This window comes from Mustelus asterias, chromosome 11 (genome assembly GCF_964213995.1).
Source record: "Mustelus asterias chromosome 11, sMusAst1.hap1.1, whole genome shotgun sequence".
Lineage (NCBI taxonomy): Eukaryota > Metazoa > Chordata > Chondrichthyes > Carcharhiniformes > Triakidae > Mustelus > Mustelus asterias.
The window spans coordinates 17,019,012-17,045,417 of NC_135811.1; the positions used below are offsets into that span (position 1 = coordinate 17,019,012).

General features: G+C 45.4%; 1 protein-coding gene across 5 annotated transcripts in view; it reads left to right on the top strand.

The window, feature by feature from the left end:
- Positions 1 to 26,406, top strand: part of rbm20 (RNA binding motif protein 20) — a 259,146-nt gene that overhangs the window by 183,585 nt on the left and 49,155 nt on the right. For all 5 annotated transcript variants that reach the window (XM_078223201.1, XM_078223204.1, XM_078223202.1 and 2 more), the window contains exons 3-9: positions 388 to 449; positions 4,313 to 4,398; positions 6,901 to 6,986; positions 13,246 to 13,392; positions 15,008 to 15,139; positions 20,102 to 20,184; positions 23,045 to 23,723. In XM_078223201.1, coding sequence (XP_078079327.1) covers positions 388 to 449; positions 4,313 to 4,398; positions 6,901 to 6,986; positions 13,246 to 13,392; positions 15,008 to 15,139; positions 20,102 to 20,184; positions 23,045 to 23,723 — 1,275 coding nt within the window. The remainder of the gene's footprint in view (positions 1 to 387; positions 450 to 4,312; positions 4,399 to 6,900; positions 6,987 to 13,245; positions 13,393 to 15,007; positions 15,140 to 20,101; positions 20,185 to 23,044; positions 23,724 to 26,406) is intronic.

Sequence of the window (26,406 nt, forward strand, 5' to 3'; positions counted from 1 at the left end):
AGGCAATGTCCATCCTCCAGTACTCAGCTGGCACATTGAACAGCCCGGCAGTGGGCACCGGACAACCTGGCAGTGCCAGTTGTGTGCCACCAGTGTGCCAGAGACATCACTGAGGTGGTAGAGTCTGAGTGGTGGCCATAGCGGGGGGGGGGGGGGGGGGGGGCGCTGTGCGGGAAGGTCTGACGGGGGGGTGGTGTGCAGGAGTGAATCGCGATGGTGGTCCTGGTGGGGGTATGTCAGGGGTCGTCCTGGTAATAAACCAGTTCCCTCTTGAATGCTTTGATGGGACCTTTCTCCCCTCCACACTCTCAGGCACTGCATTCCCGGTCCCGCATAGTACTTAATAATCAACAGTTTGATGACTTTGCTTCTCCTTTACATTGGCAGGATTGGGAACACCATGTGAAAGGAAAGCATCACATCCAAAACTGTACTCTCTTCTCAGAAAAGTAAGTACCTCTGTCCATATTAGCTTCCTTTTTGGGTGGCAAATCATTATTCTTTCTTGTGATAAAAGCAAATTACTGCGGATGCTGGAATCTGAAACCAGAAGAGAAAATGCTGGAAAATCTCAGCAGGTCTGGCAGTCTCTATAAGTAAGAAGTTTAACAACGCCAGGTTAAAGTCCAACAGGTTTATTTGGTAGCAAAAGCCACACAAGCTTTCAGAACTCCAAGCCCCTTCTTCAGGTGAGTGGATTAGATGTGGCTTTTGCTACCAAATAAACCTGTTGGACTTTAACCTGGTGTTGTTAAACTTCTTACTGTGTTTACCCCAGTCCAACGCCGGCATCTCCACATCAGTCTCTATAAGGAGAGAAAAGAGCTGGCGTTTCGAGTCCAGAGCTTTGACAAAGGGTCACCTGGACTCGAAACGTCAGCGCTTTTCTCTCCTTACAGATGCTGCCAGACCCGCTGAGATTTTCCAGCGTTTTCTCTTTCGGTGTTCTTTCTTGTGATCCATACTGATTCAAGAACAGATCTCCGTGAGTTCCAATTCTAGATTACCCTTCGCCATGGTGAGCTTTTGGTTTGTGCTCATCTTAGATATGCTGCTTATATTAGTCTCTCTGCGTGACTACACACATAGGCTGGAATCTTACCGGCACGCCCGCCCCGATTCCGGGGGCAGGCAAGGCTCGGAGAACAGCATTCTCTGTTGGCCTCGGGTGGGATTGTACGAATCTCAGGCGGACGTGCCAGTAAAATTCCGCCCATAGGTTATCAGAACACAAGGCTCTGTAATCCCTCCAACACTGCGCTTGAGACGTTTGGTTGTATAATGTCCTGTTCCAGGAGGCTTTGTTCATGTGTGACTGCAACCACACCTTTTTTTCTCTTCATTTATTCGTCAGAGGAAAACTTTTAATTCTGTCAATGATATCAAACTTGGAAGGGTGGCAGACAATCGATACCCATCGTGTGCAAGAAGACACAGACAGGCTAGCAGAACGGGCAATTTAATTCTGAGAAATGTGAGGAGATGCATTTTGACAAAAAAGGCAGGGAGAGGCAATATAGGCTAAATATGGAGCAGTTCTAAAGAGTTACAGGGATAGAGGGAATGGAGGTACACGTACACATGTCTTTGATAGTGACAGGACATACTGAGAGAGTAGTTAACAAGATATATGGGACCTTGGCTTCATAAATGGAAGTATTGAGTACAAAAGCAGGGAAGTTAAACTGAATCTTTATAAAACTCTGGTTAGGCCCCAAATGGCGAATTACATCCAGTTCTGATTACTACACTTTCGGAAGGAAAGGGTGCAAAGGAAAGTTACCAGAATGGTTTCCGGGGTTTTACGTCCAAGACTAGGTTGGAAAAGCTGGTTTGTTCTCCTTGGAGAAAAGGAGATTGAGGAGAGACTTGATGCGAGGTGTATAAGATTATGACAGCTTTAGTTAAGGAAAAGCAGTTCCTGTTAGCTGGTGGTACAAGGACTAGATGTAAGGGTTTGGGCAGGCACTGCAGAGGAGGGGATGTGAGGAAGAGCTTCAACCCTTTCCTTGTTGAATCAAAGCTCCTCTGGTAAAAATTTAAATTAGCTGTGGGCCCAAATGGGAGCAGAGACAATGAATTATTTCACAAGGAAATTGGATGGACGCTTGGAGGGAAATAAACTTACAGGATTATGGGGATAAAACTAGGGAATGGGACTGATTGGATTGCTCTACAGAGAGCCACTATGGGGCAGGATTTTTCAGCCCTTCACACCAGTGGGATCATTTGGTCTTGCCGAATGTTTCTCCCCACAGCGGGTTCCCTGGCAACGGGATGGGCGAACCACTCAAAATGGCGTAGGCATCGGCAGGACCAGAAGATCCCACCAGTAGCTAATGATGAGCCACCTCTGCCACCGGAAAACACGCCATGACCAGGGCAGGACAATCCCGTCCAATAGACTCGATGGGCCAAATGGACACCTTCTGGTATTTCTATTGTTTTTCCATTGCTTTTGTAAGTTTGTTTGGGAAACCCATTCCCCCTCATCACTCTGAGGGACGTTACTAACTGTGTTTTAGTTACTTGCCTTCCAAGTTCCTTCCCTTTCCTTGGAGAAGAGCTTCAAAACTATTCAGCAACTTCTTTGAGGTATAGAGGAATATTTTGTCATTCTACTCTTTCTATAATATCGTAATTAGCAACGTACTGTGTCGAGAATTTCTGACATTTCTGAATCTTCACTACACACCCAAAACAGGAATGGATTTGCAACCCCCCGCACCACATCACTCACTTGTGCCCACACCTGAGTTAAGTTTTTACCAGAAGACCTTAGATTCAATAAGGAAAGAGGTGAGACGTACATAAATAGGCCCATCAGCACAGTGCCAAGCTGTTCTAGAAAAGTCTACGGGCAGAATTTTAAGGAAAAAAATTCTAACTGCCGAACAAGCAAGAAAACAGGAGAGTTTCAGACTCATTTTGCAGTCGCTGAAGGTAAGCATGCAGGTGCAGCAGGCGGTAAAGAAGGCAAATGGTATGTTGGCCTTCACTGCGAGAGGTTTCGAGTACAGGAGCAGGGATGTGTTGTTGCAATTATACAGGGCCTTGGTGAGGCCACACCAAGAATATTGTGCGCAGTTTTTTGGTCTCCTTTTCTGAGGAAGGATGTTCTTGCTTTCGAGGGAGTGCAGCGAAGGTTTACCAGGCTGATTCCGGGGATGGTGGGACTGATGTATGAGGAGAGATTGGTTAGGTTAGGATTGTTTTCGCTGGAGTTCAGACGAATGAGGGGGGATCTCATAGAGACTTATAAAATTCTAACAGGACTAGACAGGGTAGATGCAGGGAGGATGTTCCCGATGGTGGGGGAGTCCAGAACCATGGGTTGTGGTCTGAGGATTCGGGGTAGACCATTTAGGACGGAGTGAGGAGACATTTCTTCACCCAAAGAGTGGTGAGCCTGTGGAATTCATTACCACAGGAAGTAGTTGATGCCAAAATATTGAACGTATTCAAGAAGTGGCTAGATATAGCACTTGGGGCGAATAGGATCAAAGGTAATGGGGAAAAAGCAAGATTAGGCTATTGAGTTGGATGATCAGCCATGGCTTGTGATGAATGGTGGAGCAGGCCCGAAGGGCCGAATGGCCTCCTCCTGCTCCGACCTTCTATGTTTCTATGTTTTTTTGGGCGAGTTTGAAAATGCAATCTTATGCCACTCATATGCAAAGCATGTCATTAATATTTAAATCCATTTCACACCTTTCGTGGCAAAATAGTGCCGGGCACAAACCTGATTTTTCACCTCCTGCCCGATCTTACCACTTCACCGAGAGTTGGGCGGGTTAAGGTCGTAAGATCGCGCCCTACATGAACACCATGTAACTCTGATATAAACTAAGAGGTATAGACAGTCAGACATATTGTACTAGCAAATTGTCCTTAATTAATTATCCAAAAATGTTAGAATTTAGATTCACGCAGAAACTTAGTGATTTTAAATGAAAAAAATTGGTTCTAAAAATGACACCGATTTCTGATCATAAGCAGCAATAAAATAGCTGCCTTTCTATAATGCCTATTACATTGTTGGAATTCAAAGTGCTTTACTATAATTGGATTGCTATTGAAGCATAGATACCGTTGCTATAGGCAATAACTAAATGTTATCTGTATGCGCCTTCCTTACGGAATGCAGGAATAAAGTTTGCTTTTCTCCAGTGAGTACAGAACTTTCAGTGCAACGAGTCTTTACAGCTTCTGAGGTAACTGGGCCGGTGAAGAAGTTATCTTAGTGGATCTATGTCTTTCCATCATGTTGCCTGTGCCGTTCTCTTATTGTTTATTCTGATTTTAATCCCAGCTCGGGCATTGGGTCAACTAATTTTACAAGATCGACAAATGAAGGCGGCAACTCATGCGGAGCCAGTATGGTTTTGAATCCATCCGGTAATCAATCTAAATCTATAATGCGCCTTTGGTATGGGAAAAAAAATTAATGATGTGTCATCAGTAAAAGTTAAACACAGTTTACAGCTCATGCAATGTTAAATGTGCCTGACTGGCTAGTGTTAATGATAGTTTTGTGTTGAATTTAGTAACAAGACCTCAATAGCAGCGTTGATGCTGGAGAACAATGTGGAAAACATTTTATTAATTGTAAGTGGATTGGGTAGAAAGAATGAGACATGAGTGCAGCAAAGCAATCCCCATTAGGTCACCCATCAATAACCCATGCTTTACACTGTTCAAATTATCTAGTTAAATGGTGATTTTTAGAACCATGGAATCCTTACAGTGCAGAAAGAGGCCATTCGACCCATCGAGTCTGCATTGACTCTCCAAAAGATCATCTTACCCAGGCCCTCCCACCTTTTGGGCACGTAAAAAGTCCTCAGAGGCAGATGTCCTTTCATCAAAATCCCTTTATTTACAAGTCTGACAACAGCATACAGAGTGCTTTCAGTCAGCAGTCTGCACTAGGAGTCCCAGAGGAACTGACACTCCTACAATGCAAGAGGCTCCCTGATTGGCCCATCAATTTGGCCCTTAATCAGGGACATCTTTTGCTGTCCAACCAAATAAACGAAATAAAATTAACTTAGGGAGAACTCAAAAAGGGCAGCTCCCTAAAACAAAAGACAAAGCAGAAAGGAAACTTAAAACATTTGGTCCTTAATAAGGAAGTTCATATTCTAACAGGCCCACCTCAATTGCCTGATTAAAGTCATTACAGGGCATTAAGAAGCAACTTAACATGGTCAATCCACCCGACATCTTTGGTTTGTGGGAGGAAACTGGAGCACCCAGAGGAACCCCACGCAGATACGGGGAGAACATGCAGACTCCACACAGAGAGTTATAGAATCCATACAGTGAGAAGGAGGGCCATTTGGCCCATCTAATATGCAGCAACTCTCCAATGGAGCAATTCACCTAGGGCCTATCCCCGCACGCCCAAGGATTTACCCTGCTAATTACCCTGACCTACACGTCTTGGAAAACTAAGGGGCAATTTAGCCTGGTCAACCCACCGAACCTGCACATCTTTGGACTCTGGGAGGAAACCGGAGCACCCGGAGGAAACCCACGCAGAAACGGGGAGAATGCGCAGACAGTCACCCAAGGCTGGAATTAAACCCGGGTCACTGGAGCTGCGAGGAAGCAGTGCTAACCACTGTGCCACTGTGATGTGAGGGGTGTTACATTTGCAGTATAAAATCCAGGGTTAGGGAACAGCTGGTACAGGTAGATTTATCTTGGCTGAGTAAGATGCTGTATGGATCTCCATTCACACGTTAAACCATTTAAACATGTCAGTGTGGATGCTCCCAGCAATTCTTCCATTTCACAGAATCATAGAATCCCTATAATGTGGAAGGAGGCCATTCGGCCCATCGAGTCTGCAAAGACCACAATCCCACTCAGCCCCTATTCCCGTAAGCCCACATATTTACCCTGCTAATCCCCCTGACACTAGGGTCAATTTAGCACGGCCAATCCACCTAAACCGCACATCTTTGGACTGTGGGAAGAAACCGGAGCACCCGGAGGAAACCCACAAAGACACGGGGAGAATGTGCAAACCCCACACAGAAGGTCATAGAATCCATACAGTGAGAAGGAGGCCATTTGGCCCATCGAATATACACCTACTCTCCAATAGAGCAATTCACCTAAGGCCTATCCCCGCACACCCAAGGATTTACCCTGCTAATTACCCTAACCTACACATCTCGGAAAACTAAGGGGCAATTTAGCATGGCAAATCCACCTAACTCACACATGTTTTGAATGTGGGAGGAAACCGGAGCGCCCGGAGGAAACCTACGCAGACACGGGGAGAATGTGCAAACTCCACACAGACAGTGACTCCAGGCTGGAATTGAACCCGAGTCCCTGTCGCTGTGAGGCAGCAGTGCTAACCACTGTGCCACCGTGCTGCCCCGGGTCCCTGTCGCTGTGAGGCAGCATTGCTAACCACTGTGCCACCGTGCTGCCCCGGGTCCCTGTCGCTGTGAGGCAGCAGTGCTAACCACTGTGCCACCGTGCCGCCCCGGGTCCCTGTCGCTGTGAGGCAGCAGTGCCAACCACTGTGCCACCGTGCTGCCCCGGGTCCCTGTCGCTGTGAGGCAGCAGTGCTAACCACTGTGCCACCGTGCCGCCCTCATGTGCCACCGTGCCTCACTCCTTCCCCGCCCTGATTGGTCTCTCCTGAGCTCTGTTCCCGAACAGGATGGGAGAGGAAGGGACGAGTGGTTTGGGGTTATTGGGCAGGAATCACATCCCATTACTCTGTGCCACTTCAGTTGGTCTTGTTTCAGTTCATTCATACAATGATAAATGGTATTTTATTGTTTGTAAGCTTACCACTATATTCTGGATCCAGACTAGCATTGTATGTCTGCCTGGTATCCCTAATTTTACTTCATGTTGTCCATTATCTTTCAGAATTCCCATCAAATAGCAGTCAATCTCAACTCCGGACATTTCCCCAACCAAGCCACGGATTCTCTTCAACAGTTTCAGTGTCAAAGGTGGTTGCATTCTCAACATTACAACTCATTGCTTTTTGCTTATTTATTTAAAGTATTCTCATGTTTGATCAAAGCTGGCAGGATTGTCTTTGTTGCCCATCCACAAAAGATGGACTTATATTTCACAAATGAGTGGCTTGCTGGGCTACTTCAGAGGGTATTAAAATACAACCACTTAGAATGCATAATGATAGCTCCTATTCACCAAAGGGCATGAATGAACCAGTTGAGGGTTTGTGGCAATATGACAGCTTTCCGAGTTACCCTTATGATACTAGCTCACATTATTGAATTCCACTTACTGTGTTAGGGTTTGAACTCGTGATCTCTGGGTAATCGCTGGCCCAGAACAAGAACCAGAACCATTACAGCTACTCTGGGAGGCCCAGTACAGTAAATTTTCCTCAAGGAAAAATAAACTGGAGCACACGGGGGAAACCCACACAGACACGGGGAGAACGTGCAAACTCCACACCAACAGGCACCCAAGGCTGGAATCGAACCTGGATCCCTAGCACTGTGAGGCAGCAGTGCTAACCACCGTGCCGCCCAGAATTAGTTTAGTTTTTATTTATTAGTCACAAGTGAGGCTTACATTAACACTGCAATAAAGTTAGTGCGAAATTCCCCTAGTCGCCACACTCCATCTGTTCGGATCAATGCACCTAACCAGCACTTTTTTCAGACTGTGGGAGGAAACCGGAGCACCCGGAGGAAACCCACGCAGACACCGGGAGAACGTGCAAACTCCACATAGACAGTGACCCAAGCCGGAGTGACCCAGAATGATACATTCTGCCAGAGCCTCTTCGTAATTGGCCAAGTATTTGGTTTAGAAATGTCAAATATTCATCTTGCATCTCCCAATGGCATTAAAAAAATATAGGCCTCTTTAGGGAGAAAAAGGTTGCCAAACTCAGAACTAGTGGTTGGAAAGATTTGGTCAACGCCAGACCAAATGCTGATCAGCAAAGTGCTCGAGGTTCTGTGAGAATCAGACAGCCTCATGTCTTTTTTTCTAAAGATGGTATATGTTCCCACATGGTCTCAGCACCAGAAGTAAACTTGGAGCACTGCCGCACTCACACTACATAAAGTTACTCATACTTCTTTGGCACAGGTTAGGTTTCCTCAGATTGTGAGTGAAACTGGGCAAGGATTGGGTGCCCATGATCCAAGAAAATAACATTTTCTGGGAGGCTATTTATTATCCTGTGTACATGCCAAAGATAGATTTTGGTAAAAAAAAGATAATCATGAAAGAACCTTGCTGTTATGCAGCATTTACTCTTTGTTTTGACCAGAGAAGACATTAAGTCCACTGCAATTGTTAAAACCTTATTGCTGGAATCTTCATTAATGTCATATATAATATATTCATTAAATAGATTCAAAAATGAATCACAGATTCCAAAACGTTTGACAAAATGAAGTAAAAGTTAAAGTTTATTTGTTAGTCACAAGCAGGTTTACATTAACACTGCAATGAAATTACTGTGAAAATCCCCTAGTCGCCACACTCCAGCACCTGTGCAGGTACACCGAGGGAGAATTTAGCATGGCCAATACACCTAACCCACACATCTTTGGACTGTGGGAGGAAACCGGAGCACCCAGAGGAAACCCACACAGACACGGGGAGAATGTGCAACCTCCACACAGACAGTGACCCAAGCCGGGAATCAAACCCGGATCCCTGGATCTGTGAGGCAGCAGTGCTAACCACTGTGCCACCCCGGGTAAAAACACCTCGAGCACCATTATACTTCGCAAGTGATTAGTCCCACTGCTTTTATTTACCTCTCTATGTATAAACTTTGCTCCTATCCTATAACTCCTTTGAAGTTCTCATGTAAATTTATATGGTGGTTATGGTATATATATCGGTCAGAGGCAATCTTGATGTCCCACTGTGGTAAGCTGTGATGTTGAATTCAATAAATCTGATCATTTCTGGGCTATCACTGGAATGCAATGATTAAGGCCTAAATCTTCTGGTCTCGGCTGCCGTGGGAAACATTGCAGGTGGCTCGGAGAACGCGACGGACAATATGTCTGTTGACTTAGGGTGGGAATTTTGGGTCATGGGGCAAACGGGACCGGAATATTCCACCCCACGAAAGCTACTGTGCTCTTGTAAACTGCCTTCAAGTTGTGGACTTGTCATCTCTACCAGTCTCATCTTGATCATAGAACCATAGAATCCCTACAGTGCAGAAGGAGGCCATTCGGCCCATCGAGTCTGATTTGATTTGATTTGATTTATTATTGCCACATGTATTAGTACACAGTGAAAAGTATTGTTTCTTGTGCGCTAGACAGACAATGCATACCATTCATAAAGAAGGGAAAGGGAGAATACAGAACGTAGTGTTACAGTCACAGCTAGGGTGTAGAGAAAGATCAACTTAGTGCAAGGTAGGTCCGTTCAAAAGTATGATGGCAGCAGGGAAGAAGCTGTTCTTGAGTTGGTTGGTACGTGACCTCAGACTTTTGTATCTTTTTCCCAATGGAAGAAGGTGAAAGAGAGAATATCTGGGGTGCGTGGGGTCCTTAATTAGGCTGGCAGCTTTTCTGAGGCAGCGGGAAGTATAGACAGAGTCAATGGATGGGAGGCTGGTTTGCATGATGGACTGGGCTTCATTCACTGACTCCAAAAGAGCATCTTATCCAGGCCCATCCCCTACCCTATCCCCGTAACTCCACACATTTACCACAGCGAATCCAACCTTACCAACACATCTTTAGACACTAAGGAGCAAGTTAGCATGGCCAATCCGCCTAACCCGCACACCTTTGGCCTGTGGGAAGAAAACAAAAGCACCTGGAGGAAACACAAGCGGACACGGGGAGCATGTGCAGACTCCACACAGACAGTCCCTCGAGGCCGGAATCGAACCTGGATCTCCGACACTGTGAGGTCACCATGCACCTCAAGCCCAAGCTTTTTGGGAGAAACAGGCCACTCGTGAATCAGCAACACTGCATCACATTTTATTTTCCATTCACTTAGAAAATAATGTCAAGATTTCTCACTTCAAATCAATTATAAACAACAGGAAAACGAGGAAATGAGTCTCCAAAGAGTTTGAGCTATTGTTTTGTGAACTGCAGTGGAAAGATGAATAAGCAGGTTAATAAACTGGCTTCCAATTCACTATGAGCTAACTTGGCCCTGCTGGAATATAGACCAATTTCACCCCCACTCCCCGACAAAGAGGCTTAGCAAAGACTATGAAGCACCATCTTCTCAGGGGAACTAGAAATGGGAAATAAATGCAAAACTAAACCTCTTATATTGCCTCTAATGTAGTAAAATGCACCAAGATTCTTGGCACAGCTTTTCCAACAACAGTCAAATTCTGAAAACGAAGAAAAGTTATATCGTTTGTCATCCCCGCACTCACCAGGTTTATTTTCATTTCCTCTTCCTTCTTTTATTTAGCTGAACTGCAAATATTTCACATCACATTCACTATCCCCAATGAAGATTCTTCGATTCGGACCCTTGCAAAATAGATTTTAATTGAAAGAAAAGTTGTACTCAGGATGTGGAGAACACTAACGTGAGTGCGCTTCTTGTTCGTCCCAGTACTGTGAGAAGTTAGTGGTGGGCCTTTACGAAAAAGCACTGATTTGCTACAGCGCAAATGGAGGCCATCCGACCCATCCTGTCAGAGATGGCTCTCTGAATGGGACCTGCTACTGCCCTCAAGCTAATGGTGCCCCTACAGTTATGAATTTCGTGAGTGCGGGAATGTGGATGGAGCCACGTTCTATGAAAGTGGAATGTCCCCGGCCTCGTGGAGGCAACTTTGGAAGGGGAGATCAGACTCAGGTGTGACGGGACCTGCTTCCCGACATGACCCTGCCTCCGCAAGATTTTTCCAGAGGTGGGCAGCAGATTCCCAGCCACCTGCGGCAAGTAGTGAATTCAAAAACATGAATGTGGGTAATTAACAGTTGCTGCCAAAAGGCTCATTAATAAAAATGAAGACTCAAAGCTGTTCTGGCCTTTATTGTGGGAAGGGAAAGCCCCTCTACAAGAATGCATTTGACCTTGTCTGTGCCCGCTATAGTGACATGAGCAGCAGATTCTGAGATCCCTCTAATCTGCTACCATGGCACCACCTCCAGTCCTGTGGCGGATTCCTGACATAAAGCGGGGTCTGTGTACCTCCCCTAATATGCAAATATCTAAGGGCTAATTGCCCTTTTAATAAAATGGGCCAGATGCCTGAAAGTTTCTGAAACAGAGAAGGCTCTGTCCAAGATTAACAGATCACAGAGATGAATTATATAATCATAGGATCGTAGAATGGTTACAGAACCAAGGGAGGCTCTTCAGTCCGTCATGAACGTGATGGCTCTCTGCAAGAGGGCAGCACAGTGGTACAATGGTTAGCACTGCTGCCTCACAGCGCCAAGGACCCAGGTTCGATTCCCTGCTTGGGTCACTGTCTTTGCGGAGTTTGCACGTTCTCCCTGTGTCTGCGTGGGTTTCCTCCCAGTGCTCCTGTTTCCACCCACATTCCAAAAGATAAGCTGGTTATAGAACATAGAACATTACAGCGCAGAACAGGCCCTTCGGCCCACGATGTTGCACCGACCAGTTAAAAAAAAAAACTGTGACCCTCCAACCTAAACCAATTTCTTTTCGTCCATGAACCTATCTACGGATCTCTTAAACGCCCCCAAACTAGGCGCATTTACTACTGATGCTGGCAGGGCATTCCAATCCCTCACCACCCTCTGGGTAAAGAACCTACCCCTGACATCGGTTCTATAACTACCCCCCCTCAATTTAAAGCCATGCCCCCTCGTGCTGGATTTCTCCATCAGAGGAAAAAGGCTATCACTATCCACCCTATCTAAACCTCTAATCATCTTATATGTTTCAATAAGATCCCCTCTTAGCCGCCGCCTTTCCAGCGAAAACAATCCCAAATCCCTCAGCCTCTCCTCATAGGATCTCCCCTCCATACCAGGCAACATCCTGGTAAACCTCCTCTGCACCCTCTCCAAAGCCTCCACATCCTTCCTGTAATGTGGGGACCAGAACTGCACACAGTACTCCAAGTGTGGCCGCACCAGAGTTGTGTACAGTTGCAACATAACGCTACGACTCCTAAATTCAATCCCCCTACCAATAAACGCCAAGACACCATATGCCTTCTTAACAACCTTATCTACTTGATTCCCAACTTTCAGGGATCTATGCACACATACACCTAGATCCCTCTGCTCCTCCACACTATTCAAAGTCCTCCCGTTAGCCCTATACTCAACACATCTGTTATTCCTACCAAAGTGAATTACCTCACACTTCTCCGCATTAAACTCCATCCGCCACCTCTCGGCCCAACTTTGCAACCTGTCTAAGTCTTCCTGCAAACTACGACACCCTTCCTCACTGTCTACCACACCACCGACTTTGGTGTCATCAGCAAATTTGCTAATCCACCCAACTATACCCTCATCCAGATCATTAATAAATATTACAAACAGCAGTGGCCCCAAAACAGATCCCTGAGGTACACCACTTGTAACCGCACTCCATGATGAATATTTAGGTTAGGTGGATTGGCCATGATAAATTTTCCCCTCAGTGTACCTGAACAGGCACTGGAGTATGTTGACTAGGGGATTTTCACAGTAGCTTCATTGCAGTGTTAATGTAAGCCTACTTGTGACACTAATAAAAGAATAACTCGCCCAGTCCCAATCCTCTGCCCTTTCCTCATAGCCCTGAAAAATCCTCTTCAGAAAATTATCCAATCTGTTTTTGAAGGCCTCAGTTGAATCTACCTCCATCACACCCTCAACCAGTGCACCGCAAGTACCAACCACTCACTGCGTTAGATAGATTTTCCTTGTGTTTCTTTGCTTCAAATAAGTTGGCACCCTCTGGTTCTCGATCCTTCCACCACTGGGAACCTATCAGCTCTGCCGAGGCCCCTCATGTTTTGAACTCCAAAAAAAGAAAGTAACAATGGCCAGAATTTTACCTCCCTACCCGCCACGGGAATCGGAGTGGGCGAGGGGCATACCACAGGAAGGTGCATTGGCCTCGGGTGGGATTTTACAGTTTCGGGTTCGAGCGAGACCATACATTCTGAGTGTATACGGTCCTGGTGTTGCCCAGTGAAATAATGAGTATGTTATGCTTGTTACAGCTTTTGTCTTTGTGTCTGTCATCAGATTGTTCTAACACAATAGCATTCCCCAGTGCTGTGAAGCTAATGTTCTTTGTTTCTAGCTGTTTCCACAGAGGAAGCCTGGACCCAGCCGAGTTGTTCACATCTGTAATCTTCCTGAAGGAAGCTGCACTGAGAGTGATGTCATTAATCTTGGCCTCCCATTTGGGAAAGTCACCAACTACATCCTCATGAGGGCCACAAACCAGGTATGCAACTTGATTTCGACCACTGTTAATCACAAATAATCTCTCGTAACATAGTGCTTATCAAGCATTCCTACAAAACCAAGCCCAGGTTTAAGCGTAAAGCTCATGGTATTCATTTAGAAGTAAAGCAAATAAATCTGCATAGAATTGACAGGTCACTTGGTTCAATTCAAAAAGGGCGGCATGGTGGCACAGTGGTTAGCACAGCTGCCTCACAGCGCCAGGGTCCCGGGTTCAAACCCAGGCTGCGTAGAGTTTGCACATTCTGCCCGTGTCTGCGTGGGTTTCCTCCGGGTGCTCCGGTTTCCTCCCACAGTCCAAAGATGTGCGGGTTAGGTTGATTGGCCGTGCTAAAAAAAAAAATTGCCCCTTAGTGTCCTGAGATGCGTAGGTTAGAGGGATTAGCGGGTAAATATGTAGGGATATGGAGGTAGGGCCTGGGTGGGATTGTGGTCGGTGCAGACTCGATGGGCCAAATGGCCTCTTTCTGCACTGTCGGGTTTCTATGATTCTATGATTCTATGATAAATTGCCCCTTAATGTTCCAAGATGTGTAGGTTAGGGGGATTGGTGGGGTAAATATTTGGTATTACGGGGATATGGCCTGGTTATGATGCTCTGTCAATGAGTCAGTGCAGACTCGATGGGCCGAATGGCCTCCTTCTTCACTGTAGGGATTCTATAATACCTTCTCATTGTTCTGTAGCAATATCAATACTCCACATGAACCTCCTTCCAATCTATTTCATTGATTCCTGTCAACATAACCTTCTATTCCTTTCTCCCTTAGCAAGTCTATCTTTCCCTTCATTACATCTATACTGCACACTTCAACGACTCTTTGCTTGATAAGTTCCACATTCCACTCATTCTCTGGATAAACACGTGCCTCTGATCCTGCAACCTCCATCAGATGTATCAGTGACCATCTTATATTTATGGCCCATTTGCACTACATCTACTCTACATTTACCCCATGAAACCCCCTTCCATAATCTTATATTCAGTTGTCCCTCAGCCTTCTCTTTCCTGGATAAAATAACCCTGTTTGAGCACATATTTGATGCTAAGCAGCTGCAAAGCCTCAATTTCCTGCGAGCGTTGTTTCTGAACACTTATTTTGTCAGTGTGGTTGACTCTCAGCCGCTCTTGGGTAACTAGGGATGGGCAATAAATGCTGGGCGGCCAGGGTGGGATTGTGGCCGGTGCAGACTCGATGGGCCGAATGGCCCCCTTCTGCACTGTAGGGATTCTATGAAATACTTTCCATTTTCTTGCAACTTTAAGTGTTATGCTTCCTTTTAAACCCAGTTGAATATCGATCAAAGAATTTCCTAATCTATTCCATGTTATTTTAATGACTGAGTCCCTCCAGTGTGCTCGGGAGGTGTGAAGTGCGGGTTTGCCTTCTGTTACTGCGCGAGGAGCATCTGAAGCCCATATTGGCAGTTCTCCTCGGTGGCCTGGTTGAGATGGGGAATTCACTGCATTTACAAGCAGCAATCCATGTTGTATCTCTCCGTGGCATAGTGCGTCAGCGTATCAAAGGACAGCATACTAATTCAAAGCATCACCTTCACTGGGTGTAGACCAATATCTTTGATTGTTTTTGCAGGCCTTTTTGGAGATGGCATATCCTGAGGCAGCACAGGCCATGGTGCAGTTCTATCAGCAGAAACCTCCTGCCATTAATGAACAGCAGCTACTGGTCCGCATGTCCAAACAGTACAAGGAACTCAAATTGAAGGTAAGGTTATATCGAAAGACGTGGCAAGGCCATTAGAAAACAAATAGAAATGAACAGTTAATTGGGGCAGAAGAAATTGATGAGCAATGAGTGGCCAGGTGAAGATAGGGCAGCACGGCAGCACAGTGGTTAGCACTGCTGTCTCACAGTATCATGGACCCAGGTTTCATTCCGGCCTTGGGTGGATATGTAGAGTTTGCACATTCTCCCCGTGTCTGCATGGGTTTCCTCCGGGTGCTCCGGTTTCCTCCCCCACTCCAAAGATGTGCAGGTTAGGTGAATTGGCCATGCTAAATTTGCCCCTTAGTGTCCAAAGATATGAAGGTCAGGGGGATTAGCGAGGTGAACATGTAGACTTACGGGGATAGGACAAGGGGGTGGGCCGGGGTTAGATGCTCTGTCAGAGAGTTGGTGCAGACTTGATGGGCTGAATGGCCTCCTTCTACAATGTAGGGATTTTATGATTCTATGAAGATGAGCTGCCTTTTAGCTGCCTGGGGATTACAGTAAGAAGACAAGATGGAGGGAAGTCAGGAATTCCACAATTTTGAATCCTGGTAAAGAATGGATTTGAATAGGAAGTGATAGAGTTGCTCGAAGTTCCTGCCTGCCCTTGTTGGATTTCTTTGGTGAAAATGAAGAAGAGAATTGCTCGGAAACAAGCTCCACGGTGCACTCACCGAGTTGTGAGGCTCATACCATGATAGCTGCTCTCTCCTATATTTCTGCTTGCAAGGACTGCCAGAAGACAAAATATCAGTGGACAACACACTAGTGGACAACGTGCCAGTGGACAACACACTAGTGGACAATGTGCCAGTGGACAATGTGCCAGTCAATGATAAGCCAGTGGATAATATGCTGCAAAATACATTGTGGAAAATTAATGCAAATCAAAGAAATACATCCTTCAATATATTTCTCAAGACTCTCAACTTCAGAAACTGGCTGTAGTTTCATACCTGTTCGAGCCAGGCATCCAATGTTTCAGTGGCAGTAGAGGAAGCTGTTTTGCATGTTGGGATTGTACAATTGTTTATCGAGTGATGGAATACACATGCCTAAAGGCTAAATAACCTGTTGTATAGGCAGCATGGAGGCTGCTTGGACTGCCTCTGGTACTGTAACAAACTTGTACTTCAATGGGACTTCACTGTGGACAAGTGTATATCAAGTGTTGGAAGACTGCTGCTAATGGTGTCTCTGAATTAGATGGTGCAGGTCAGCCCTTTCCACAGTTCATCAGGATGGTCCACCTTTCTCCTCCATTGCTACAAATCAGTTCAATGGAATTTGAACTTTCTGCCTTCTGGAGAGGAAGGAAATGCCCTTTTCGTTTGTGTTGCTCTGCCACCTGTTAAATATTAAAAACAACTGTAGCAGTATCTCCTATGGGAGTCCCTGCCTGGATCAAATTCTGCACTTGGGTCTAATCTGGGCTGGAGGGAAATCAGTCAGAGTTCACTCTGTCACTCTCTTTATAAACTCACCCTCTTAAATCAGAAAATAATCAGCTGAGCTCACATTTTCCAATGTGATTTACCCAGTTACAGCGCCACCCTTCCTATTCACGCGCCTCCATCACAATCACCAGAATAAATAAAGGCATCCTGTTGATTTCCTTCGGTCATATTACTGTGCAAAGTGATTACTTTATTAGCTCAACTGTGGACCAAGCAGTTTGAGTAGCATAAAGGGCAGGGTAACTCAATGATAGCTACGAAGCTATAAAACTTCTCCCTGGTGGCCGATCAGTTTTAAAGTCCTGCTTTATGAATCAGTGTTTTGACAGAACTGCTCTGTGCAATAATATTGGAGCAAGCAGGTTGGTGTGATGTTACATTTGGGCAATCGGCCTCTCGGGTCTGTTCCACCATTCAAGTTAATCCTGGGCTGTTTTTTACAGGGGTTCGGGGGCGGAGGGGGGGAGGCTCATTGCTCGCTCTCCCCAGTAGAAAAGTCGATCATGAATCTAATCTGATTGGCCCGCCACCTGAATAGTCCCAGCAGTGGCAGAAGCAAGTAGTGGCCGTTGCCGGGACTACAGGGGGGTCCCCAGAAATACGTGCCATATTTGTCAGGATAAGACAAGTGGGCGCTTTTTGGGCCTGGAGCAATTGGGAACAGGGGCAGGGAGGGGGATGAGGGTATCAGATTTCGGAGATGAAAGATGGAGGCACGAAGATGGGGGGGATTAAAATCTTAGGGGGTGCGTCTGATGAGCGTAGACAACAGGAGGTACCTGTTGTAGGATGTTGATTACACTATGATAGATCTGAAGAATGTGTAGTCATATGCAGGCTAACTGTGATCTCTATTGGCTCATAGCATTATTTATAAATCTACAGCTGAAGGCACAATCTAGGGTGCTAAAAGACTTCAGCACTATTGCCGGAATACTGTCAGGGCCATAACCTTTGCAGTATCCAGTGCATTCAGCCACTTTTGATGTCATGTGGGGTGAATTAATCTGTGATGCTGGCGGAGGCTAAGGTGGATCTTCCACTCACTGCAGCAAAATGCTTCAGCCTTATTTTTTGCACTGACGTGCTGGACTCCCCCATCATTGAACATGGGGATAGCTGTGGAGCCTCCATCTCCAGTGAGTTGTTTAATTGTCCACCATTCACGGCTGGATGTGGTAGGACTGCAGAGCTTAGATCTGGTCTGTTGGTTCTGGTATTGCTGTTTGGTACACAAGTAGTCCTGTGCTGAAGCTTCCGCAGGTTGACACCTCATTTTTATGTCAGCCTGGTTTTGCTCCTGACTTGCCTTCCTGTACTCTTCATTGAACTAGAGCCAATCCCCTGGCTTAGTGGCAATGGTAGAGTGGGGGATATGTCAGTACATTAGACTCAGGCTATACTCTGAGATACCAGATACTGTAGATGCCATATCCTTCCTGTTGAAAATGACATTCGATTGTCTTGTACTGCACTAATAATAGGTTTGATTTTGAAAGTTTTGACCTGGTGAGATTGTAAATAAGAGACAGCAGCTTCACAGTGAACGTAGATTAGTGCAATTTATTGATTTCTTCCTCAGTTTCCATTTGTGCAGTGTAAGTGCACAACACTGCACAGTGTAAGGACCTGGATCAATTGGGCCAGTGGGCTGACGAATGGCAGATGGAGTTTAATTTAGATAAATGCGAGGTGATGCATTTTGGTAGATTGAACCAGGGCAGGACTTACTCAGTTAATGGTAGGGCTTTGGGGAGAGTTACAGAACAAAGAGATCTAAGGTGCAGGTTCATAGCTCCTTGAAAGTGGAGTCACAAGTGGACAGAGTGGTGAAGAAGGCATTCGGCATGCTTGGTTTCATCGGTCAGAACGTTGAGTACAGCAGTTGGGACGTCTTGTTGAAGTTGTACGAGACACTGGTAAGGCCACACTTGGAATACTGTGTGCAATTCTGGTCACCTATTATAGAAAGGATATTATTAAACTAGAAAAAGCGCAGAAAAGATTTACTAGGATGCTACTTGATGATTTGAGTTATAAGGAGAGGCTGGATAGACTGAGACTTTTTTCCCTGGAGCGTAGGAGACTTGGGGTGATCTTATAGAGGTCTATAAAATAATGAGCGGCATAGATCAGCTAGATAGCCAACATCTTTTCCCAAAGGTAGGGGAGTCTAAAACTAGACGGCATAGGTTTAAGGTGAGAGGGGAGAGATACAAAAGAATCCAGAGGGGCAATTTTTTTACACAGAGGGTGATGAGTGTCTGGAACAAGCTGCCAGAAGTCATAGTAAAGGCAAGTACAATTTTGTCTTTTAAAAAGCATTTAAACTGTTACATGGGTAAGATGGGTATAGAGGGATATGCGCCAAACGCTGGCAACTGGGACTAGCTTAGTGGTTTTAAAAAAAGGGTGGCATGGACTAGTTGGGCCGATGGGCCTGTTTCCATGCAATAAAATTCTATGACTCTATGGTGGCAATCTGCTGTAAAACTGTTTCGTCAGAAGGATATATTGACCTTGGAGCAGGTGAAACGAAGATGCGCCAGCATAATACCGGTGGTAAAAGGGTTAAAATATGAAGACCAGTTGATGAGGTTAGGTTTACATTCCTTTGAGCAGCAGAGATCGGAAACTCTCGCCCCCTATTCACTGTAGATTAAAAATGTCATAACTGTGAATCTTTTTTTAATTAACCAAGTATATGAAGGGATTATGGAAACATAGGCAGGTAAATGGAGTTAAGGTGCAAATCGGCATTGATTTCGTTGAATAGCAAAACAGACCTGGATTGACTATTCCTTTTCCCATGCTCCTGGTGTGATCTTCTTGCAATAAACCCATTGCCCACTGCTAGTATGGGTGCATCAGAAACACATGAGGGCAGCACAGTGGTTAGCACTGCTGCCTCACAGATCCAGGGACCTGGGTTCGATTCCCAGCTTGGGTCACTGGCTGTATGGAGTCTGAACATTCTCCCCATGTCTGCATGGATTTCCTCCGGGTGCTCCGATTTCCTCCCACAGTCCGAAAGAGATGCTGGTTAGTTGCATTGGCTGTGCTACATTCTCCCTCAGTGTACCCGAACAGGTGCTGGAGAGTGGCAACTAGCGGATTTTCACAGTAACTTCATTTCAGTGTTAATGTAAGCCTACTTGTGACCATAAGAAATAAACTTTAACTTTAAAACCATGCGATTATTACACTGGTGCTGCTTAGCGTTTAGTACCAAACCATCCCTAGTATAGTTACATGCTTGACAGCAACAGCCTTCAGTCTGCTGGCCATTTGTATGATGGATTTTAAAAATTAATTGCTTAGCATTTCACACCTTACAGGGGGAATAATTATTACTTTAGCTTCTTTTGAAGTGGACTTTAGTTCTAAAGAATCCAAGAAGAAAACTAGCTTGATCACCTACTTAATCAGCTATGGCTGGCAGGAGAAATCAGCTTTACCTATAATATGTTTTAATTTGCATTCTTTGAATTCTCCTTAGAAACCAGGAAAGAACGTTGACTCGATCATCAATGATATTAATTCTCAAAAGGAGAGGGAGATGCACAAAGACTGGGACAGCAGGTAAAGTTATGCATTTTATTAACGTCATAGAAGAATCATAAAATCCCGACAGTGCAGAAGGAGGCCATTTGGCAAATCGAGTCTGCAGTGACAGCAATCCCACCCAGGCTCTATCCCCATAACCCCACATATTTACCCGCTGATCCCTCTAACCTACACATCCCGGGACACTAAGGGGCAATTTGTCATGGCCAATCAACCTAACCCGCACATCTTTGGACTGTGGGAGGAAACCGGAGCACCCGGAGGAAACCCACGCAGACACGAGGAGAATGTGCAAACTCCACACAGACAGTGACCCAAGCCGGGAATTGAACCCAGGTCCCTGGAGCTGTGAGGCAGCAGTGCCAACCACTGTGCCACTGTGCCGCCCCAATACAATAATCCTAATACAATCCTAATGCAATAATAACTGCAGTCATTTTGCCAGTTCAAATAATTTGTTTAAAATGGTACCATGCTGGCAAGTTATATTCATATCAGAATGAAAATAGACAGGGGTGTATTTGTGTGGTTATAGAGAAGGTAGCTGATGATGTGATTATGTTACTGTTGATCTCCTTGGCGAGAAGATTGTACCGTTGACTCATTTCCATCTGACTGGTGACCTCTGAGTGAAAGCCCTGATTGGAATGGGGGAGGGAAATCTGGTAGCATCTCGGTAGAGTCTACCTTGAAGTTTAAAGGTTAAAGGTTAAAGGTTTAAAGTGACAGCTTAAAGGATTGAGGAGGGGCTGGGGAGCTGGGGGAGCCAATCTTGGGGCAAAAGTATGAATGAACCACCTGTAGGCGGCAATATTCTTGAGGGATCTGGATGGAGTATTTCACAAGATAACAGACGTTCTGGTCATTATCACAGTGTTGTTTGTGGGATCTTGCTGTGCACAAATTGGTTGCCGCTTTCTTACATCACAACAGTGGCTACAAATGCTTCACCAGCTGTAAAGTGTGGGATATACTGAGATCGTGATGACGCTAAACAGATGGAAGTGTTTCTGTTCTCTTTTCGGTCCTCACTTCTGGCTGTGTTTCCTGTGTGGCCTCTGGGTAGGTCACTCAACTCCGAGTGCCAATGGACAGAGCTGTGATGAGCTAAGCTACATAACATCCAGTGGACCTGTTGTCAAATTTAGCCACTGGTTTATTGTACTTTACAACTGGATTAATTCTTTTAGGTAGTTTGAAAGCATGACCTGTCCCCCCGGAAAATCCTAATGTTCTTTATAAACATTATCTGGCACATTTTTCAACATTTGGGAATATGCTTTTTATATATGAGTCAAGATTAATGGTATCGCTGAGGTCAAGTCTTCCAGTGAAGTTAAATCAGAGGGTGAGAGATGCTTGGACCAGAACTGTTCAGTTCACATTTTGATGTCTATCTGTCCCCATCTTTATATCTTTGATTTTATATCATTACTTATACTTAAATAGGAAAACTTACAGTAATGTGGAAAAGTGGGGAAACAAGGTTGGTTAACAATCAGAGTTCCTCTGCAGGGTTTGACCAGGAGATGCAAAACTGAGAAACTGAATCCCCACTGGTGAGGTTGTATATTTATAACCTAATACATTTACACAGGCAACTTTCATTGTAAATGTGGACAGGGGTGAAAGAATTAACTTGCATTTCATTGCATTTTCCACATCCTCAAGACATCCCAATGTGCCACACATCAATGAGGTAGTCACAGTTGTGATGTGATGGCCAATCTATGCACAACAAATACCGAGAAACAGCTATGAGATGAATGATGAGATTAATTGGTTTCAGTAGTAATGGTTGGAGAACGAACATCAGCCAGGACACTAGGGGAACTCCCCTGATCTTCTTCAAACAGTTTTACAGGACTTTTAATGTTTATTTGAGAAGATGGTAGCACAGTGGTTAGCACTGCTGCTTCATAGCACCAGAGACCCGGGTTCAATTCCAGCCTTGGGTGACTGTCTGTGTGGAGTTTGCACATTCTCCCCATATCTGCATGGGTTTCCTCCGGGTGCTCCGGTTTCCTCCCACAGTCCAAAAGATGTGCTAGTTAGGTTAATTGGCAATGGTAAATTGCTCCTCAGTGTCAAAGAGACTAGCAGGGTAAATACGGGGATAGGGCCTGCGTGGGCGAGCTGTCAGTGCAGGCTCGATGGGCCAAATGGCCTCCTTCTGTAGAGATTCTATGATGTCCAGCCAGCCACCCTGGTGTGTGGAATACAATCGTAGTGTAAGTCATCCAGCCTGGGTGGCAGCGCTTAGGCAATGGGGGTGAGCGGTAGTGGGCAGGGGAGGGGTTCTATGGATCTTCTATGGTTCTACAGATAGGGACCAACAATTTTTGGCTGTTCCCACCGGCAGGATCTTTCAGTCCCACTGATGGCTGTGGTCCCCTGCTGCGGCTTCCCCAGCAGTGGAGGGTGCGAACAATAGGAAAACCAGTTGATGGTGATGAGATAGGAATGTCCGGTCAATGGTGGGATGACTCCACTGCCATATAATATGCCATAAGGGGCGGAGTGTAGAAAATACTTCCCCGCTCTCACTTTAATTTAAAAGATGTCATCTCTGACAGTGCGGCATCCAGAATCACACCGATACCCCCGTGATGAATCATTCTTCATGTCTCTGAATGAGAATACTGAATCAGCATCAACCCAGGCTAAAACCTGGGAAATTTCCCATTATGGATCTGCAAACAATAGAAACTAGATTGAGAATGACTAAATTCAACTCACAGAGGTCCCCTACTAATTCAATACTGTACCAGCAATTCCCATTTGAAATGACACTCAGAATACCACGCAGAAGGGAAAGTACTGACATTCTGTCACTGAGTATTGTTTTATCCAATTAGACCATTTCTCGTTACAGATTGGAAAGGCCCAGGTCCCGCAGCCCACTCATTCGGTCACACAGCCCCCGGATGGAACCGCATAGTCCAAGCTTGACTTCCTGTAGTTCTTCCCAGCGTTCCTCACTTAGCCCCAGGAGGAGCAACCTGAGCCCCATGGCCATCAGCAGGGGAGAGCGGAATAATGGAATGGAAAGAAAAGGATCTCAGGACTACTTGTCTCATAAAAGACGAGAGGAGGATAAAGAATCCACACTAAAGAACTATTGTGAGATGAATCGCGATGGATCTGACAAGTGGAGCTATGACAGAAAACAATACTTTAAGCCAAGTGGGCGATCTAGCCCAAAGTCACTGGAGGACAGAGGAGATGGACACCAAGGTCATAAAGATAAATATGGAAAATCTAGCCAAAGCCTGAATCCATCGCAGTCCAAGTACAAGATCCGAAAGAAAGAGGGTTATAAGAAAGAACAAAAGCTTAATTCAATAAAGAGTCAACACTCAATGCGGACTAAAGGGAAAGAGAGTGAGGTCCATCAGCAAGCAGGTAAGAGAAGAACCTCAGGCAGCCAAGATCAGACTGAGGACAAGGGTGAACATAACAGTCTGACATCTCCAATTCTGACAGACGCAATCCATGCAGCTCTTGAACAGGATGAAAGGACGGAGCAGAAAGATGACACATCAGATAGTGAGGTGAGATGTCATGGCCATGCTTCAATCCAATGTAAGCAATCATATCCACCATTATCACTGGCCACTGTTCAGGTACAGTCCCATTTCGAGCAGATTTTGTATCAGAGCGTTTAAAGTAAGAACTTTTATTTATTCAATGCCTTTCACACTTTATTAAGTCCTTTAATGTCTTGTCACCCTTTTTTTTGGTTCATGCAATGTGAGTGTCGCTGGCTGGGCCAGCATTTGTTGCCCATCCCTGAGGGCTTTTAAAAGTTAATCACATTGCTGTGGATCTGGAGTCACATGTAGGCCAGACCATTAAGGACGGTGGATTTCCTTCCCGAAAGGACAATAAAAATCTTTGGATACAGTATTTACAAGAAATTTCACTGCAAAAGCTATCTCATAGAGTCATATGCCGGAATCTTACCACCTCACCCACACGAGTCCCATAAGATCCCGCCCAAGGCCAACAGAGAATGCCATTCTGCGAGCCTCGCCCACCCCGATTCTGGGGCGGGCATACCGGTAAAATTCTGGCAATACGACTCATAATGGTTTACTGCATGGAAACGGGCCCTTCGGCCCAACTTGTCCATGCCGCCCAGTTTTTACCATTAAGTTAGTCCCGATTACCCGCATTTGGCCCATATCCCTCTATACCTATCTGACCCATGTAACTGTCTAAATGCTTTTTAAAAGACAAAATTGTACCTGCCTCCACTACTACCTCTGGCAGCTTGTTCCATGATGTGGAGATGCCGGCGTTGGACTGGGGTAAACACAGTAAGAAGTTTAACAACACCAGGTTAAAGTCCAACAGGTTTATTTGGTAGCAAAAGCCACACAAGCTTTCGGAGCTCCAAGCCCCTTCTTCAGGTGATTGGGAATTCTGTTCACAAACAGGGCATATAAAGACACAGACTCAATTTACATGAATAATGGTTGGAATGCGAATACTTACAGCTAATCAACTCTTTAAGATACAAATTTGTATCTTAAAGACTTGATTAACTGTAAGTATTCGCATTCCAACCATTATTCATGGAAATTGAGTCTGTGTCTTTATATGCCCTGTTTGTGAACAGAATTCCCAATCACCTGAAGAAGGGGCTTGGAGCTCCGAAAGCTTGTGTGGCTTTTGCTACCAAATAAACCCGTTGGACTTTAACCTGGTGTTGTTAAACTTCTAGCTTGTTCCAGACAGTCACCACTCTTTGTGTGAAAAAATTGCCCTTCTGGACCCTTTTATATCTCTCCCCCCTTGCCTTAAACCTATACCCTCTAAGTTTAGACTCCCCCATCTTTGGGAAAAGATATTGACTATCTAGCTGATCTATGCTCCTCATTATTTTATAGATCTCAATAAGATCACCCCTCAGCCTCCTTTGCTCTAGAGAAAAAAGTCCCAGTCTATCCAGCCTCTGAGTAGGTTCAGTTGTGTGGGGAACAGATCAATGAATATTGCAGGGCAAGATACATTGGCCCCAGAGGGAGGTCAATCAGGTGGCAGGGTGTGGGGGCCTGGGGTGAAGGGTGGAGGAAGCAGAGCTGGTGTGGGGATAGGGAAGGACAGTCCATCTCAGAGGGGAGAAAGGGTGTTGATCAAGGATGGGGAAAAGGTTTGATGGGGAGGGTAGATGGATGGATGGTGCGGTGGGGTGGGGGGGGGTCAATTGGACATGGGCCAAAGGGTTTCAATCCCAGTGAGGCAACAAGGTGAGTCAATTAGCACAGGGAAGGTGTTTGGGGGTGGTGGCGGGGAGGGGGGGGGGGGAGTGCATAGTGATCCCAGAGAGGCTGGTGATCCTGGAGTGCAGGGGAGAGGTCAGGGGAGATTGTAGGCCTGGGGGTTTGGAGATCGGAGGACTGGGGAGGAGGCAATCAGAGACCAGGGAAAAGGGTCAGAGGCCTAAGGAACAGATCAAGGACTTGGAGATGGGCAGGTCAGTGGTCTGGGATTGCTGGGCAACCAAATCCCAGGAGCCAGGAGACTGGGAGGCCTAGGGCAGTGATGACAGGAAGTCAGAGGCCTCAGTGGCTCGGAGGCCAAAGTCGAAAGCCTCATGAGGAAGGCCAGGGGTGAGGTATGCAACAGCTATAACAATTTATATTTATGTAGCTCCTTTAACATATTCAAATGTCTCAACGTGCTCCACAGGAGCATTATCACATAAAGTATGACACCAAGTCACAGAAGGAGCTGATAGGTGAGATTGGTCAAAGAGGCAGATTTTAAAATTATGATCTAAATGGAGAGACTTTCGGATGCTTTGGTGCAGAGGGATCTGGGTGTCCTAGTGCATGAGTTGCAGAAACCTTGTATGCAGGTATAGAAGATAATAAGGGAAACAAATGGAATTTTGACATTTATAGCTAAAGGAATAGAATATAAAAGTAGGAAAATGTAGTTGTAACTATACAAGGCATTAGTGAGGCCGCACCTAGAGCACTGTGTACAGTTTTGGTCTCCTTATTTGAGGAAGGATGTAATTGCATTAGAAGAAGTTCAGAGAAGGTTCATTAGATTGATTCCAGAAATGAGGGGTTTGTCATATGAATAGGGATTGAACAATTTAGGCCGATACTCTCAAGGGTTTAGAAGAATGAGAGGAGATCCAATTGAGGTTTGATTTGATCTGATTTGATTTATTATTGTCTCATGTATTAGTATACAGTGAAAAGTATTGTTTCTTGCGCA